At 36.7% G+C, this 19,098-nt stretch overlaps 1 protein-coding gene across 2 annotated transcripts in view; it reads left to right on the top strand.

Annotated features, from left to right (window-relative positions):
- The window catches only part of LOC149772787 (sodium- and chloride-dependent neutral and basic amino acid transporter B(0+)-like), a 47,072-nt gene extending 31,045 nt beyond the window's left edge, over nt 1-16,027 (top strand). For both annotated transcript variants that reach the window (XM_089947299.1, XM_089947301.1), the window contains 5 exons: nt 7,753-7,881; nt 9,696-9,795; nt 11,498-11,604; nt 13,735-13,905; nt 14,582-16,027. In XM_089947299.1, coding sequence (XP_089803425.1) covers nt 7,753-7,881; nt 9,696-9,795; nt 11,498-11,604; nt 13,735-13,905; nt 14,582-14,737 — 663 coding nt within the window. In that variant the 3' untranslated portion in view covers nt 14,738-16,027. The remainder of the gene's footprint in view (nt 1-7,752; nt 7,882-9,695; nt 9,796-11,497; nt 11,605-13,734; nt 13,906-14,581) is intronic.
- Nucleotides 16,028-19,098: the final 3,071 nt, after the last annotated feature.

Genomic DNA, 19,098 nt, shown 5'->3' with positions numbered 1-19,098 from the left:
TTTTATATGCTGATTGTTTATTTTTATTAGAGTCCATAAGTAACTCTGGGTATGTGTGTGGTGATCCAATCTCTTTTTGGTTTTTGATAAATATTTTCCGAGCCGGTTGATATTTTGTGCATATATTGAATACATGGTGTAGATCTTCGGTGGTGTGGCAGTTAAAGCAGTTAATGGTTGCTGGTTTGGGTCCTATAAACCTTCCAAAACTGCTTGCTAGTTTAGTTTTTTCCAGTTATTATCCTGTTTATGGTTTTCTGTTCTAAATAGGTACCCTTAAGTAGCTGTATGTTCCTATCTACGTTTTTTGGGGTTTCATGGTGCTTTTTACCTTTTGTGGAGGAGTTCCAAAAATCTTGCCATGTTTGGTCTATATATGTTTGTGCGAAGCTTATTGCTTCTGTAGAGCTATAGTTAAGCTTGATAGAGTTTTGATCTCCTAGTTTGGTTTTTGCAACTTTGTCTGCTGTTTCGTTGCCAGAGATTCCAATGTGCGACGGTATCCACATCAGCTCGACTAATTGATGTGCTGTGGTGATATTGTCGATTGATTGGCATGCTCTGTCGAGGAATTGTTCCCTAGAGTGTGTATTGCGATTTTGGATCGATTTGATAACACTTAGGGAATCGCTTATAATGACTGCTTTAGGTATTCGGTTGTCTTTGATCCATTGTAGTGATTCAAGTATAGCCCAGAATTCAGTGGTGTAAATGGAGCAATAATCAGGTAATCTGGATCCCGTTTGTATATTGAATTCAGGGATGACTATTGCTGCTGCTGTTCTTGGTGGGTTGTTTGTTTTTGATCCATCGGTATATATTTTAACATAGTCCGGGTATTTTTGGTTGATTTCGTTTACCAATACAGGTTTTAGTAAGTTTTCTTGTCCTTCTTTATTGCCTAATTTGGTAGCTTCAGTGTTAATCCTTGTTGGTTTTTGTAACCATGGTGATTTGTTCTGGTCTGTATTGTTTGTTACCTGCTTTTTTAGTAGAGGTATCTTTTCTCTTAGTTCAAGGATTACTTTGCCACTTGGTGTGATGGGTATGATTTTGGGTTTGAAGACAACTTTATACTTATTTATAGCTATTTTGGTGGGATGGTTGTCTGGGTGGGTATCTAATCGAATGGAGTATCGGAGGAGCAGTTCTTGCCTACGTAATTTTAAGGGTAGTTCTTCTGTTAGTGTTTGTAGTTCTTCTAATGATGTTGAGGGGAGTGCTCCTGTGCATAATAGTAAGGCTTTTCTCTGGATAGTGTCAAGTTTTTGTAGTACAGGTTGCTTAGCCGAGTTATATGCTTGGCAACCGTAATCCAGTTTTGATCTAATTAGGGTTTTATATATCGTGAGGAGGGTTTCCTGGTTGGATCCCCAGTCAGACCCTGTGATGTTCCTGAGTAAATTGAGATTTTTGTTACAATTCTGGGTGAGTTGTTCAATGTGCTGTTTTCATGTGAGGTGGTTGTCAAAGAACATTCCTAAGAATTTTACTACTGTTACGTATTTGATTAATTGATTTTGTATATAGAAATTTGGATAGACTAGGTTGTTATTTCGTTTGGGGGTGAATATGATTGCCACAGTTTTTTCATGAGATATTTTGAAACCCCATTTGTCCGCCCATCTCCCTATGTTGTCTAGACTCTGCTGGATTTCTTTAACTACTGTGTTATTGGCAGGATTTCCATTCCTCCATATGCCACTATCATCTGCAAATTGTGACAAGTTTATTTTTGCGGAGGCTGCATTGAGGTCAAGGTCGTTTACCATTAGGTTAAATAGTAAGGGACTTATTACACTGCCTTGCGGTGTTCCATTTTCAAGTGAAAATTCTTCCGAATGGGTGTTGCCTATTCTTGTGGTAATTTTCCGGCCTGTGAGGAAATCGCCAATCCAGTTGAACAAGCGTCCAGTTATTCCAAATTAGTTTAATTTGGCCATTAGTCCATTGGTCCATACTAGGTCGAACGCTTTTTCTAGGTCTAAGAAAACCGCTATGAGGTTGCGATCGGTTTTCCTATGTGGGTTAAAAGCGAGTTTGATGTCTGTTTCCAATCTGAGAAGTTGGTCAGTGGTGGACCGTTTGTTCCGAAAGCCACATTGATTTATGGAGAGTAGGTTATTGGTTTCTAGGTGGTGTTTTAACCTATTTGCGATTATTGTCTCCATTATTTTGCAAATATTGTTTGTAAGGGAGATGGGTCGGTACGAATTTATGTTGTTGGGATCTTTACCTAGCTTGGGGATTGGTATTACTATGGCCTGTTTCCATTTGGTGGGTAGTTGGCCTTTATCCCATATCCTATTAAAGAGTTTGATTATGGCTATTGTTATATTGATAGGTAGTTTTTTGTAGATAATGTAACCTAACTGATCCTTACCAGGGGATGTTTCGTTTTTGGATCGTAGGGCTATCTTCCATTCATGTACTGTGATGTCGCTATTTAGGTGAGATTCTTTTGTTCCTTGGTCTTGAAACATTTGAGGTTGGGTTCCCTCCATTAGCTTTTTGTGTTCTTGAAAGTTTCTGGTGTGATTATTATTGCTACTCATGTTCGAAAAATGCTTCGCTAGGAGGTCTGCCTTATCTTTATTTGTTATGGCATTTTTAATTTTTGAGGCTGCGGTAGTTGCTTTCCCTTTGATGGCTTTTATCTTGTCCCATATTTGTCTTGAGTTTGATTTTAGACTCAGTTTAGAGCAAAAGGTGTGCCATAGATTAATTTTAGCAGTTTTTATAGTTTGTTTTAGTGCTTTTTCTTTATCTTTATATTGCTGGAAGTAGATAGAATTTTTGGTGCGTTTATATTTATTTAAGGCCCTTTTTTGTCTTTATGTGCTATAGTGCACTGTTTAGTCCACCATGGTACAGGGTTTTTATTTTGGATATTAGTTGTCTTTGGTATGCATCGGTTAGCTGCTTCTATAATTGTGTCTGTTATGTTATAATAATACATGTCAATACTTGGGCTTTCTAAGTTATCTGGATTAACTCTAGCTAGTAATAATTGGAATTGGTCCCAGTCTGCCTGTTGATACCTCCATTTAGGTGGGGTTTCGTTTGGAATGTGTTGAGTTTTTGTTTGAATATTGATTGTGATGGGAAAATGGTCACTTCCTAACGTATCTTCCTAATCCACCCACCAATTTGTGATTTGAGCCAGTTTTAGGGTAATGATGGTTAGGTATATGGCTGAGAGAGTGCCATCTTCAGGATTTAATCTAGTGTTCGACCCGTCATTTAAGATGACCAGATTTTTCTCAGTTATCCATTTTTCAACCATTTTCCCTCTTTGATCTTTCTTTTTACCTCCTCATAATTCACTGTGTGCGTTGAAGTCGCCACAGATCATTAGATTGTTGTTGTTGTTATTAGTGATTGCCTTTAGTGAGATTAGGTTGGTAGGGCAGAAGGTACCCCCTGGGTCGTATACATTTATTATTTGAATGTTTGTGGTTCCTATATTTATCATTACTGACATTATTTCGATGCTATTATTGATGTTTAGGTTGGGGGTACTTCTATTACTTCATAGTAGATTAGTGTATCTATTAATAAAATTGCTAGTCCACCCCGTTTCTGCCCCATGGGTCTGTTTTTAAAGATTCCCTGGGTATTGCCTTGTAGTTTGGGCAGGCGTTTGTGTTCTTGTGTTATGAGGGTTTCCTGTAGGCAGATTACGTCTGGTTTTACGGCCGTATTATTCAGTTTGTTCTGCAGTTCTGATAGGTTTTTAAAGATTCCTCTGCAGTTCCATGGCCAGATGGTGATTTTATTACTTTTTGTACTATTCATTTTTGACGTTGTCTTTATCTGTTAGTCTTGTGGTCCAATCAGCTGGTATGGTGAAAATGGTTTTGAGGGTTCTCATTATGCTATTGAGATCTTGCATTAGGGTTCCTGTTGTTAGGTTCATTACTTCCTGTTTTAATTCTGTGTTGGGGTGTGTGTTAGGTTTGGGGATGTTTGGGGTGACAGTTTTGTTTGTATCTGGAGTGTTATCAGGGTGGTCATGGTTTGTTACAATGTGGGTTGTCGTTTTTGGTTCTTTTGTTTCCTGATTCGAGGGTATGTTTTGTGGTGCAATGTTTTCCCTTCTGATTCTGCGTGGAGAGTTTTGGTACTCATTGATTATTTCAGAGGTAGATTTTGGTGTGTTGGGGTTGTTTTTACAAATAATGTTTGTGGCAGAATGGTAGGTGAGGTGTTTTTCGTTCATTAAATCGTTGCATCTGAGGCCGAAAATATACTTACACTCTAGGTACTCTATTTGAAAAATGGCTTGCTAATTCAAAAACTCTTTCGAGATCAATGTATTTCGCTTAGTCAACGTGATGACGAGGGTTTCCAGAAATGTATGGTGTTACATGCTATGAGCACAGAAATTCGTGCCGTTGCGCCTGAAAGAGCGCACTGATATATATTTGGTTATCTAGTACTGGGACATTTTGTCTCAGACATGTAACATCATGTTTTACCTAGTCACATTATCCTGACACAAGGCCCATCAGTTGTGACACTAGCCTCTTAATGCCAAGCGCCAAGCTGCTAATACCATTTTATAAGTTTTTCGTACGACTAAGCCGGGATTCAAACCTCGATCTCCCGCATTCAATTAGAACACTTGAAACAATTTTTAATTCATAACAAAAGTCACGTTTCATTAATACTCCCTGTTCAACACTCGTATCAAGTCCTGAAATGTTACATTCATGTACTTTTATTGTAAAGGTAAATGTTTAGTTTGTAATCCGACTGAATCAATCGAGGATGCAAAATATTAAAGTTGCATATATCATGATAAAACCCACATATCCTTAAGTAATTGGCATATAATCCCATGCTAATAATTACACATAACTGCATGTTTATTAATTTAACAGACAAGATGAGTAGAACTAAAGCTATCAGCGCTAAATTTTGACTTCATTTCTCAAAAGTAGACAATCGGTCAATTACACAGGCTGTCGTGCATTATTGACGTTAGGTTTGTAGACAATCGGTCAATACACAGGCTGTCGTGCTTCATTGACGTTAAGCTTGTAGGATATGTTCACATATGTTGTATTTTCGTACTGACTGATAAGCTTGTTACCGTATGCATACATGAATATATCTATATAGAATTTGTACTTACATACAAATGCCCATGCCTATACTCCTATAAGAAGCATATACATAAATACAAACATGCAAGCACCTATGCATACATAGGCAGTTATATATATATATATATATATATATATATATATATATATATATATATATATATATATATATATATATATATATATATATTAGTAGGGTGAAAAATGTCTGCTCGAGCCATTGCTGTGACAATCTGTGTGGCTAGGAAACATTCTAATTGGTGGGCTGATCCAGATATAATTCATTTTTTATATTGACACGCATACTGGACCGATTACTGCATCCACACGTGTCACCCTATAGCTTATATGGATAGAATGGTGAAGAGCGATTCAGTTTAAAAACAGCTTTTTTGTAAAGTTGCCATGTTGTATTTCAACGTCTGTCGTAACGAAAATGACAGATACAGCTGGTATTTTTGGTATAATTTTAATATTGCAATTCGAATGGTATGGGTGATGAATTTTTCTATTTGCTTCTCCGTCTTTTTTCGCAAGAAAATGTTGTAAATTGTTACATTCTAGTAGTTGCGCTTATAATCATATACTAAAGTCTGGTAAACTCTTTTCATCCCGATATTGCTGAATGTTAATACGTCTTTGAAAATTTGTCGACATGATTATGAAATGCAAATGTAATGATTTTACATTATACGATTATAATGCCCACACCCTTTCATCATATACCTGCTTGATGTTATGGATTTAGCACCATTTGTAAGCACATGAAATACAATACATGGCGTTCAATATATCTGGTGCAGGTAGAACCTGGGAAAAGCCACCGAGCCAAAAGTAGCCACTGGCAAACTTTTTCACATACCCACGTTGGCTAAGACCTAGTCTCAAAACCACTCGGACAGAGATGAGATTTCAGTGGTATGTAAAAGCTGGTTCCTCAGACAGAGATGAGATTTCAGTGGTATGTAAAAGCTGGTTCCTCGGACAGAGATGAGATTTCAGTGGTATGTAAAAGCTGGTTCCTCGGACAGAGATGGGATTTCAGTGGTATGTAAAAGCTGGTTCCTCAGACAGAGATGATATTTCAGTGGTATGTAAAAGCTGGTTCCTCAGACAGAGATGAGCTTTCAGTGGTATGTAAAAGCTGGTTCCTCAGACAGAGATGAGATTGCAGTGTTATGTAAAAGCTGGTTCCTCAGACAGAGATGAGATTTCAGTGATATGTAAAAGCTGGTTCATCAGATGTGAGATTTCAGTGATATGTAAAAACTGGTTCCTCAGACAGATGTGAGATTTCAGTCGTATGTAAAAGCTGGTTCCTCAGACCACTTGGCCACCCTGGATCCTTACCGATTTTTTTCCGTCAAACGTGTAATAACTGCTCTCTGCTAGCTCTGCCAGCCAACATATGTAAGCGTTATGCGGTCTGAGTGTTTCCTGAGATTTCAATACCATATATATTTTATGTTCTGTTCTGTTATTATTAGCAGTCGCACTTGCGTTTGTTGATGCTGTTATTGTTATTATTATTATTATTATTATTATTGTGTGCCTGGCATACAAGATAATTATATATCTAGTTGCAACGGTTGTCTATAAAAGAACCCTTGCAACTCGGTGCATAACTATTACCTACGTTTTTCTTTTAGTCCAACCGGTCGGTTTTGAAAGCTAGGCTTTTAACTCTACTAACTCTATAACGAACGTTTCTCCTTATACCGCAACCTTCTGAATTTAGCCACGTAACATATCTTACGGGACAGTCTGCGCTGATATATTCGACCGTTTCTCACATTTGTTGCATTTCCATCAATCTTATCTTTGATCAAACTGAATTTCACTTAGTATTTAATAAATCAAAGGTAGGGTGTAAGTCAGCATTGTCATGGATTCTATTTTATTTGTAATATCCTTTCCGCGTTCTTTGATACACCTAATCTCTTTCATCTCACTTGTATTTTCCAATTTTACATACTGTTTTATAGTTTGTTTTATTATATTCTTAGTTATGAAATATAGGGACCTATTGGCGAAATGATTTTCATATTTTTTTTCATTCCTACATTTTCACGTGTGAAAAATATATCCTTATATTTTCACATGTAAACAAATAAGATGTTCCATCATGCCATGAGACCCTTGATTGTGCATTCCAACAAAAGTTTCGCCACTCGTTAAAATATGTGTTGGTACCGCACCTCACAATATATTAGGTATTAACGTAGGAAAAGAAAATCTATGAATTATTTTCCGAATACGATCATCATATCACGGCTCCTAAGGCTGTCACGTTTAGTGCTTTTCTGTTTTCGCTCTCTTAAATCTATATAAGCAAGCAAGCTCTCAGAGACAATATGTTGTCACTGGTTTCATTTGCTATCATAAATGTGGATGTAAACGAGACTGGTGTCCTGTGATTCACACTGGTTGCTACTTGTTATATTTATTTAGAAGTCTCAAAAATGTTGCGGTAAATGTGAATGGTTCTCTTTTATTCACACTGGTCAAGATTTTATCAACAATCTAGTATCTTGAAAATTTTCAACCATATAAAGTTTGTTGATTTTAGTGTTATTTCTTTTTATATTGCTTGCATAAAAGTTCTGTCGAACTAGATATTTGTCTATTGCATTTCTTTCAGTTTGCACTATTAGAAACAACAATCACGTGCATTCTCGACGAGTTTCCAAGACTGCGGAAGTACAAGAGCTACATGTGTGTCGGCTTTGGTGTGGCATGTTTTTTCCTTGCTCTGCCCTGTGTTACACCCGTAAGTTAAAATATGGTATAATATTTCCTTAAATTTTACCGCCGCCTCCACCATCAGCATTAATGATCTCAAATGTAAAAATCCAATTGCCCGACTTCTGATTTAAAGGTCGCTAGATGATAATGGTTAATAGATATATATAAAAAAAGTGTTTACCACTCATACAGTTATGAGGATAAATAAATCATTACACAGGCTAGCTTGCTTTGTTGGTGATGAAGTTGATGAGATGAGCCCAGTATTTTATCAAGGCAAACAGTTTTAATTTCCTTTAAACATCCCATGTTCAATGTTATTTTTTTTAACTCATGTTGGGATATTACGTTTTAGGTATGCTCAAACGCAAGTTGAATTTTTATATCAGCTTGTTTTTTTTAATAAAATGTGTAACTCCCTACTACTACAACCACTGTTAATATTGTTACTGCTACTACTACTACTAATAATAATAAATAAATAAATAATGCTCATCAGAAAAATGTGAATTTCAGTCATATAACAGAGATGAGATACAGCTTTCTTGTAGTAGTTTAGATATTGTCATGTATCTAAAAGCGGGTTCCAGAAAGTGTTTCGTGTCTTCTGCTAACGTCAACTCTGTGACCTTGTGTTCCCTGCTAGTTTCTAAGTTCGAGATTTGTTCTCATTACGAGCAAGACATGAATTTCATTCAACACGTTAACATTCTATTACAATCACATTTTTGTGATCCTGCGTTACCTTCGTATATTATATTAATTATCGCAAACTCTAAAGAAGCATATGATTTTTATCGGGACCAACCCTGTTCTATGTTACATTACCCAACACCGCTGATGAAGCAAATGCTATGGTTTGTTTAAGAAACTATGATAATGCGTCCCTGTTGGCATCTCGCAAATAATAGTTACGACAGGCTCAGGCTCAATATGAAATAGAGATACAGTTTGAATGGAACTGGAAGACAAATTTTGGGTTGGATAGCTTTGAATATAAAGATTGATTTCATTTTCACTTTCATTTTCGGGTCTTTAATGAGTCATTTGCCCAACATATTTTCTTAAAATTTTATAAATTCAGAAAAATGCTGAGAAATTAAATATTTTTAATATACATACATAATTTAATGTCTCTACTCTTTATATCACGAATGTAAAATTGAAAAACCATACTATGTGTTATAAAACTCTGATTCTTCTATAGCCTATCACATAACTTTCAGAAAAGATAATAAAGTGGGTGTTGAGGATTCGTCAATTAATTATTTACTTCGCAATTACACAGGCTATTGTTGACTATATGCTTTCTACAGTAAATATATTGACAGGTAGATAGACCAACATAATGAAGGGAATCTCATTCAATATCATACTGTTATGGAATAACATTTTACTCATATGTTTAAAACCTTTTACCAAAGAGAAAGATCATAAAAACAGACTGTATCAATATAGATAAACGAATCGTGAGTTCGATACTTTTCCGGCCAGCACTGATCGGCTGCCTCAGTGTTTCTTTGCGAAAAACACTTAGCTAATAATGTTGTATAAGCGCTGCTTAAAACCAGCCAATGCAAACGTCAGTGCTTGAACAAGAGTCATACATATACATTATACAAGAAAGTCTGATTAAGGCGTATTGTAAACTAAATAAAATCAAGCGTTATTTCAGTTAATTTTATGAACCGCGTTTTTTATCCTCAGTAGGTCAATTCACGTGATAAATCCTGTATTTAGATTTGCTAGTATTCACACAAGAGGTATAAAAACTGGAAGCATTCAGGCTTTGAGTGATCTATATTCAGATTTTGTATGGAAAATATTTATTTTCTATAGGCTGGAGACTACATCGTGACACTCTTGGATAGTTATGGTGCAGACTTTTCTGTGTTATTCCTAGCCACATGCGAATGTATTGCTGTGTTTTGGGTTTATGGTAAGTTTGCAAGACAATTTTCTTTGTTGTCGTTTTGTTCTTTTCTATATACGCGAAAGAAGGTGCAAGCCTGAGGCATAGGAGCTTGCTATTTTAAGCTTTGAAAGCTTTTCTTTTTATCTGAGCAATCATATTGACTTGCCAAACATCAAGGAAAATGTGACAAAATTTATAATTCGTCATTTATTTATAGTCCTCTATATCAGTGTAAATGTTGTGAATGAATTGGGGACAGTTACAGATTATTATGATCCAGAACATCTCGACCAACAGCACCATCACGATTGCACCACTACCAATACCACCTGTTAGAACTTCTACAATTGACAGTACTACTGCTATGGTACTATTAAAATTACAACCACATATATTCCTTCTACCGTTCATACCGCTACGAAGATAACGATGACGACAACGAATGACATATTACTGATTCTGTATTTTCATGTAATAGCTTACACTTTACGAGGTTACACGATTCTACGAAAGTACTAAGCGTGTTTCAGCTAGAGCAGAGATGGGAGTTGTGTCCTCTAACCTTTAAGCCACCCATTCTAAAATAGCCTCAGAACCATCAACATCTATCTACTTTTCGTTCGATAGACAACGGAGAAACCGAATCATCAAAATGATCAGCCCAGATATCACTTTAATGAAGAAGAATAGGACTGTAAACGGAAAAATTTCCTACAAAATCACTCACCAAAGTGTTTTGGTAAATATATAAAACAGAAATTTCAAATATATCGAGTACAAATGTGCTTCCTCTTGTGTGTATAACGAGGAAGAGGCATGGACAAAAAGTATGGAAGTCTCTTTAATAAAATACATTATCTCATGATCAGTCATATACTACTCTGTGACAGTTGCCACCTTTAAAGCTTGTATACAACAACAACAACAACAACAACTACTACTACTACTACTACTACTAAAGACTTTATATAGAGCTTAATCTGTATAAGCTCTACGTGCTTTACAGCATTAGACAACACCTAAATGATACGATCAGAAGATGAAAAAAACCACCATGAAATTAGAAAACCTAATACATGCTGAACATATTTAAGGTAGGAGACATTATTGGTTCTTTAAGTTTGACTATAGGGACCATACACAGTTGATGTGTGCAAAGGTTCTCCGCAACACGTAGAAAGACCTGAGGGCTCCGTCAAACATTTGCAAACAACAAAAGATGAAATCATGTATGATCGTTAGTTTTACATCGGCAGTAATCACAATGAGCAGTTTTTCAGCAGCAGGAAACTATCCATCTTCCGACAAAAAGCAAATCCAGAGTATTAGTATTCTAGAACCGCTGACATACGGATAGGTCACTAAAGTCGTAAGTATTCAATGTCCTGAACATGTCAATAGACACGCACAACTTATCATTGTAGCTTTATACTGTATTCTGCCTTATTTAAATTATCTCATTTTGCTGCCCCTCTGACGACAAAAATACTCATCCAGTTTCAGTCAAAACATCCATGCCTGGTACTCACGTGAGACTTCCCAGAAATGACATGACTAAAATAAAATCAGTACTCACCCTGTATGCGAATGTTCTGCTTTTATGTTCACATTAACATTACGAAAGCTACTCTCTTAACTCGCCACATAATAAACCTCGTAATCATATAGGAATCGTAGTGTAATTCTAGTAGTGTCTGTTCACGCCAGATCTATGGAAACTTTTCAGGTATCAGACGATTTGTTAAAGATGTGACGTATATGCTCGGCAGTCCACCAAGGCCTTCCTGGTACTGGGCCTTCTGCTGGGCCTTCTGTGCTCCTGTCCTTATTGGGGTAAGGATAGAGAAGGAGATAGAGACAGAGAGACAGAGAGTGAGACAGAGAGAGACTAACGTCGACTTGTTCATACTGGGGTAAGGAGAGAGAGAGAGGGAGAAGTTTCTTGACACCTTTCAGGGATCAGAAGATTTGTTAAAGATGTGACGTATATGCTCGGCAGTCCACCAAGGCCTTCCTGGTACTAGGCCTTCTGTTGGGCCTTCTGTGCTCCTGTCCTTATTGGGGTAAGAGAGAGAGAGATAAATGGAGGGGGGACTATATGTTCATTTCCACCTCTTCGACTTAGATGCCTTCTTTCTTTATGTCTTCCTTTCCTTATTGGGGTAAGGAGAGAGAGAGAACTTGGGGGGAAGGGGCGATACTATATGTTCATTTCCACTTCTTCGACTTAGATGCCTTCTTTCTTTATGTCTTCCTTTCCTTATTGGGGTAAGGAGAGAGAGAGAGAGAGAGAGAGAGAGAGAGAGAGAGAGAGAGAGAGAGAGAGAGAGAGAACTTGGGGGGGAAGGGGCGATACTATATGTTTATTTCCACTTCTTCGACTTAGATACCTTCTTTCTTTATGTCTTCCTTTCCTTATTGAGGTAAGGAGAGAAAGAGAACTTGGGGGGAAGGGGCGATACTATATGTTCATTTCCACTTCTTCGACTTAGATGCCGTCTTTCTTTATGTCTTCCTTTCCATATTGGGGTAAGGAGAGAGAGAGAGAGAGAGAGAGAGAGAGAGAGAGAGAGAGAACTTGGGGGAAAGGGGCGATACTATATGTTCATTTCCACTTCTTCGACTTAGATGCCGTCTTTTTCTATGTCTTCCTTTCCTTATTTAGGTAAGGAGAGAGAGAGAACTTGGGGGGAAGGGGCGATACTGTATGTTCATTTCCACTTCTTCGACTTAGATGCCGTCTTTCTTTATGTCTTCCTTTCTTTAACAAGATGCACATAGTCAAGAACAATGTTCAGGAAGAATCATTTTTCAAGTACTATTGTTGACTATCTTTTCTCAGGTTTTAGAACTTGTATCACATGGTGAGGTGTATGTTATATATTTGCCACATCAACTCTGGTATAGTATTTAATCTCAGTTTGACTGGGCCTATTTTATATCCCCAAACCAACAGGGGATAAAGCTAAATTTATGAATGAGTACAATATTGATATAAGCGTTTTGCGGAATTCAGTATCTTACCCACATTCCCCCACTTTCCTGAATATGACTTTCTAAAACTGTAACAAAACTTTAAATGTCGAAATCGCAGCAGTTATTTCCACGGGAAACGTGATACATTAGTCTTAACATGTTAACGAAATGTGACACAAAAGCTACAGGTTATTCAGTATAGTCGATACTGTCTGAACAAAATACAAAGAAACAAACTAAAAACACAAGCAAATACAACTAAATTTAAACAATCTGGGGCGTGAAAATTATAGCGTACTATTTAATACACTATTAGATTTGCTGATCAATATATAAATAGCAGTATATTATCGTTTCTGATTGACGAGGAGTTTGCGTCTGTCATGTTTAGGCAAAACATGCTAGAGCTGCTACTGTGTTTTCCCGAAACTAGATAACTAACTGTTTTATATTGTGGGGACGGTCAGATTACTGTTTTTGTTATTACTGCAGACAGGGATGGGTCGCCCGGCGTTGTGAATATCACATTTGACGAAACAGTTTCTGCTACGCCCAATCAGAATTATTAGAAACACGTGACATTACTAATTATATTTACTCGATCTTTCAATGCAAACCGTGTATGTATTTGAAAACATGCCTTCGATTATAAGACGAGACTTTATTTTGGAATTCGAGATAATTGCAAATGTCCACGATACAAACGTTGTGGAGCGCTATTGTTTTTGTTGTTGGGTGTGTGTGTTTGTGTGTCTCAATGAAAGTTCTCAAATTAAAACTAAAATTCATCAAGTTATGATTAGTTTCCAAAAATCGATATAATCAGAATGTTTTCTTATCAAGTAAATTCCAAATTGTTTTTCAATGGAATTGTATAAGATTTTAACATAATCTGTAGTCCTTTCGTTAAACATGAAAATGCCACAAGTAGTTGTATGCCAGACGAGCCACATAATCAGATTTTACTCTAGCCATTTCTCTACGCAGCTACTGTTTATATACCGTATGGTGAAACACAGTCCTCCCAAGGTTGAAAATGATGTCTTCCCAGAGTTTGCTCAGAGTATTGGTTGGGCTATTACCGCCTTTGTCATGTGCCCGATTCCGCTAATGTTCGTATACAAGCTGTTGTTTCAGGCGACGGGAAGTTTGTGGCAGGTAAGCAACGTGCCAAATCCTAAGGATTAACAACACACACACACACACACACACACACACACTTTAAATACGTGCATATTTCTGGAAAGTCTATAATCTTACTTCCTGTTGCACCTCCTTCCCTATTGTCAGAAAAGATCATACTGATTTCTCTGGTTTATACTAAAGGAGAACTATGAAGCAAAAATTGCAAATACTGCATTTCATATATACCGTGTGTCCATAAATTAATGTATGTGCCATCAGGAATCATAACATATTTACTCGCATACCGCCCTTCGTACATATATGCTGCTGTATTTTTAAAGACATTTTAGTTATGAAAAAAAAATTGTATTCTTAACGCATGTGTACATAACAACTTCGAGACAATACCATGTTTGTTGCAAGTTTTATTTTTTGTGATATAATCCGCTTATGTTCATTTGTATGGCGAATAATTCATAACTTATTCCAGTGTATGTCAATGTGTGTTTTGGATTCTTAATTATCATTTATGGGCTTGCAGCCTCTCAAATGGTTCAGATTTTATTTCTTAACACAACTGAGTACGGATGTACAAATCAGTCTAGATACATCTTTGATGATAGATTTCAGCAGCGTTTCTTTTCGAATTCAGTAGTACGTATTAATATGTAATTGTATAAAATTTTGTGACGTATTAACTATTTTTCAGAGGCTGAAAACGATCACAACACCAACGTCAGAGTGGGGACCGAATGACGGGTCAATGAAACATGAGCTTCAAATGAATGATATCGCAAATGACGTCAAATATGGAATTGATAATCCAGTAATTCATGTTGCTGACGAAGGAAACCATACATTCTAAGTGGTCCATGCCATGTTTTAGTGGGTGTGAATGAAATTATTGCATTAGAAAATCGATTGTCCTTAGCTAGTTATTCCTTTGCTTACCTCAAGAATGTACAATGTACCTAATGTGTATTACTCATTAATGAGAGGTTTGTAAAGGTTATTGCTATCTATAGTGAACTTGTGTTTTTGCCTTTATATACTCTGCCTGCTCCCTTAACATTACTGAATATCCCAATCTTTCTATTGTCGATTGTGATACTTCCTCTGTCAGTCGACATTTTACCCAAAAGATTTATTTTTGCAGATAATTCAGTCAAACACGTTTTATGTTTGGTACATTTGTTGTAAGCAACATGTACTTACAAATATCCGAATATCTTCCTGCAAGGGTGCCACGTCCATTAAAGAAAAATGGCAAAGTTATAAGGTTTGTCAATAGATTGGTTTTCAGTATGTTTACTTTTATATAGGGAGCTTTAAGGTAACATCGCTGCTTGTGAAGTAAACAGTTGTAAACCAATCTCTAAGATAGAAATATCATGTTCAGAGACTAAATATAAAATTTGATTTGGATGATGCTGTAAACGCAATGCAAATCTTAATTAGCATGGTACCCATATTGTCCTCTTTTTGCCAGATTTTGTACCCTAGTAAAGGTTACAAAAATCTTTGTTGTTATTGTATTGTTTACTTGTACAACACACGAGTTTTGCAAAACTCTATGTACTTTATTCTACTAATTTTCGTCATTCCTATCCACATGTATGAAAACCTCATCGCAATTTTAATCAATTGTCCATCACTTTTGTTGATTCCTTTTACATGCATTTCGCACTGACTGACCTAAACTTGTATATTTTTTATTGAATATTCTTTACTTATTTCATCTTTATGATCATTATAAACCTAAATTGTCATTGTTTATATGCGAAAAGGTTAGTTTTGGAAACTCTGTCATACTTATTGTCTTCGAAAGCAAACAAGAATATTCGTTAATGATATCCTTGTTTCCACAAGCTACTGTTACGTGTATTTGCAATGCTTTAAATATACCGATAAAAAGGTAGAAATACAGACTTCATAAAGATGAATAAATAATATTAGAATATTTAAATATCATCAAAATTCGGTTTATATGTTTTATTACAATGGTCTAAAGCCAACATTATTCCAAATGTCATTGTTTATATGCGAAAAGGTTAGTTTTGAAAACTTTGTCATACTTATTGTCTTCGAAAACAAACAAGAAGATTCGTTAATGATATCCTTGTTTCCACATTGTATGAATAAAAACCTTATTTTATCTCGTTTATGTGATATTTATTTTCCAACAATTACTACTGTTACGTGTATTTGCAATGCTTTAAATATTCCGATAAAAAGGTAGAAATACAGACTTCATAAAGATGAATAAATAATATTAGAATATATAAATATCATCGAAATTCGGTGTATGTGTTTTATTAAAGCCAAAATTATTCCGAAATAAATATTGTCAAACTTTACTACTTCTGGGTCACTGAGAACGAAAACGACCTTACAGTTGTTGATTGGCTCTAGTTTTAATGATACGATGCTGGGTCAGTATACACGACCCTTGACTTGGTAATCGTGGAGGACAAGTGAGCTATAAATGGATGGGATCTCACTCTAAACCAGAAATGTCTAAATACTTCTTTGACTGGATCTTTGAATAAATATATGGCTGTGTTCGGACAGTACGTGCTTTTTAGGACAAACAAGGAATTATGCAATCTGAAGCTGGTATTGCGTTATACATGATATGAATTGTTTCATGTTATTCCTAGAAGTCATGGATGATGCAGTCGTAACTAAGCTTACATCGCTCTGCTGAACAAATTTGCTGTATATCAGCTCTAGATATCATACAGTGTCATCGTTTCTTATTTGTCAGTGTTTGATTTTGCAAAGGCACACATTTCTGGTTAGCAAAACGGAATAGAGATGCCTCGTACGTGTGTGAACAATGCGTGTAGCTTCTGCTAAACTTGTGGTGAAGAGACATTTGCACAACAAAAACGCAGTAAATTCATTATAGTTAAGAACGCTTAACATCTTAATTTGCTGCAAAATTGGAGATTTCGACAGGAGAAGGGCCCCACATATATGATGCAATACCTATGCAAACGAATCTTCGCCAGTGGTTGAACAGACAAAGGAAATCTGTGCTTTTTGCAGTGCTAATGATTTGGAGAGAGCCAAAATATTATATCAGCAATTGTTACTTCTGCATGGTGCCTCAAGCTGGGAAAGATGTATCAACGACATAAGTGAGTTGTGCATTATCCAACCATTGCATCAGCTATAGGCCCAGTACCCCATGGAGAAGGACTGCTTGTTCTTGATGCACCATAATACTTATTAATCAAACGAGGAACAGGATGAGAATTAAACTTCTAGTCCTGAACCATCAATGTCACATGACCCATGTTTCCCCATCCTCCTCCTATGAACCACATCTAATAACACAAGGTGAACATAATGGTCTTGTCAGGGATTTGGAAGTATTCAAGAGTAAGGCAGATCTGTTTGGCCCCAGACTACAGCAGTGGAATCTTATGGCAGGATCTAGTCCCGTTATTCTTCAAGGTAGGCGATCTCGTAACCTGCAGCAACATCGATGGTTTATGGCAGCCCTCAACATCGTTCATGATACAAATAAGTGGAGAATATTTACTGATTCACCTAAGACGCGTCTTAAATCTGATTTGCTGCACAATGGTAATGTTTTGCCATCAATTTCAGTTGATCATGCAGTCCATATGAAAGAAACCTATGAAAACATGAAACAATTGTTGACGTGCTTAAAATAAACTATGACCAACATCAGGCAGCTTTGTGGCGATTTGAAGGGTTTTGCTCTCTTGCTTGGTCTGCAGACTAGATACACAACTTACTGCTGTTTTGTCTGCGAATGGAATAGTCGTGCGAGAGATTCCCACTTTATCAAGAGAGACTGGCCACTCCGACAGTCATTGAAACCTGGGAGGAAACCTGGAATTTGTTTCCACTGACTGTCGGTACCTCATATTATGGGCAACACTCGACTTTTATGTCTTTTCAACGGACTAAGTCTTGACAGTTCTTGTTTGAATACATCAAGTGAACTTTGTAACCTTGCTGTTTTGTCTTGGACATTGGTATTGGGTGAGGAAAGAAGCGTTTGGCAGACATCGTGGTCAACGATCAAGTAGAAATGGTTGGGGACCGCAGTGTCACCAAGTGGCGTTGTTTTCGGGAGTACTTTTGCGTCCGAGTAGCAGTGGGATATGACTTTTTCTTTGAACTTTTCTTCTTGGAGATTTTCTTTTTCTTGTGATGTGTAATGGCCGTGGCACTATAGCTCTTCTACTTTAGATGCTGTTTTTGGGAGACGTTTTCTTGGTTGTTTTAAGGGTTTTATTGTCCCATTTTAAGAGGACACGAATAATGACACCGCCAGAAAACTGATGTCACAAGGTTCTAAAATGATATGTTTCTTGGTCTGAGTATCGATTCTTGGATCTACCAGTAGTAACAAGAGCACTTTATGTTTTTTTTTTAAAAAGCGTTTGCTTGTTGGGGAATGTATATGATGCCTTGAATTAATTGACGCGATCTCAATGGAAAACACTGTAAAACATCTTTGAGACTGGCTTCAAACAAATGAGCACGAATTTATGCATTTTTACGCGACTGTGCAGAAACAATTTGGCTTGAAGATGAGGTTGAAATGAAGTCATGTCGATGAAGACAGTTGGACAGAAAAGAAGAGTATGATGTTTTCATACTTGTATGCTGATGGGGACATGTAAATGTCGATCCTTCCTTCATGGCAGCAGTGGTGAAACATATGGGACAAATCTCAAATAATCGGGGTTGGTGGGTTTTAAATCGACGAGTAAATATACTTTGGGTGTTAAAGTGGCATCGTCGTATGTGTAATTCAGTCCCATAATTCCTAACTATTTGGCTAACACTTTTACCTGAGACTTTTTCTTGGACTTTTAAACAAGACCATGTAATGGGCACTGAAACTGGTGGTACGAAATAATTTACTTTGTTGAAACAAATTGTGTATAATCTAAATGATAGTGGCATTACGATGATGCCCTACGCGAATAAACCAAAGTTTAATTTCTTCTTCGTCTTCTTCGAACATATCATCAAAGAAGATCAGATATGTTTCACTCAAGCAGACACCATCCCATCGTCTTAGCAAGGAATGACTTCGACACACACTGGAATCTCCTTCACTTTCTTGAAGAATGGTGTAAGCCGGTTGCCACTTTTTGTAACACCACACGATACGATGGGGTGGACGAACAAACATATGATCTCTGTGTTCGATCACGTTTGAAAAACTCATTTTTG

The sequence above is a fragment of the Sinohyriopsis cumingii genome, unplaced genomic scaffold (genome assembly GCF_028554795.1).
Source record: "Sinohyriopsis cumingii isolate HCF-2022 unplaced genomic scaffold, ASM2855479v2 utg001176l, whole genome shotgun sequence".
Taxonomy (NCBI): domain Eukaryota; kingdom Metazoa; phylum Mollusca; class Bivalvia; order Unionida; family Unionidae; genus Sinohyriopsis; species Sinohyriopsis cumingii.
The sequence above is the reverse complement of the archived record's forward strand: the minus strand, read 5'-3'. Positions and strand labels throughout refer to the sequence as shown.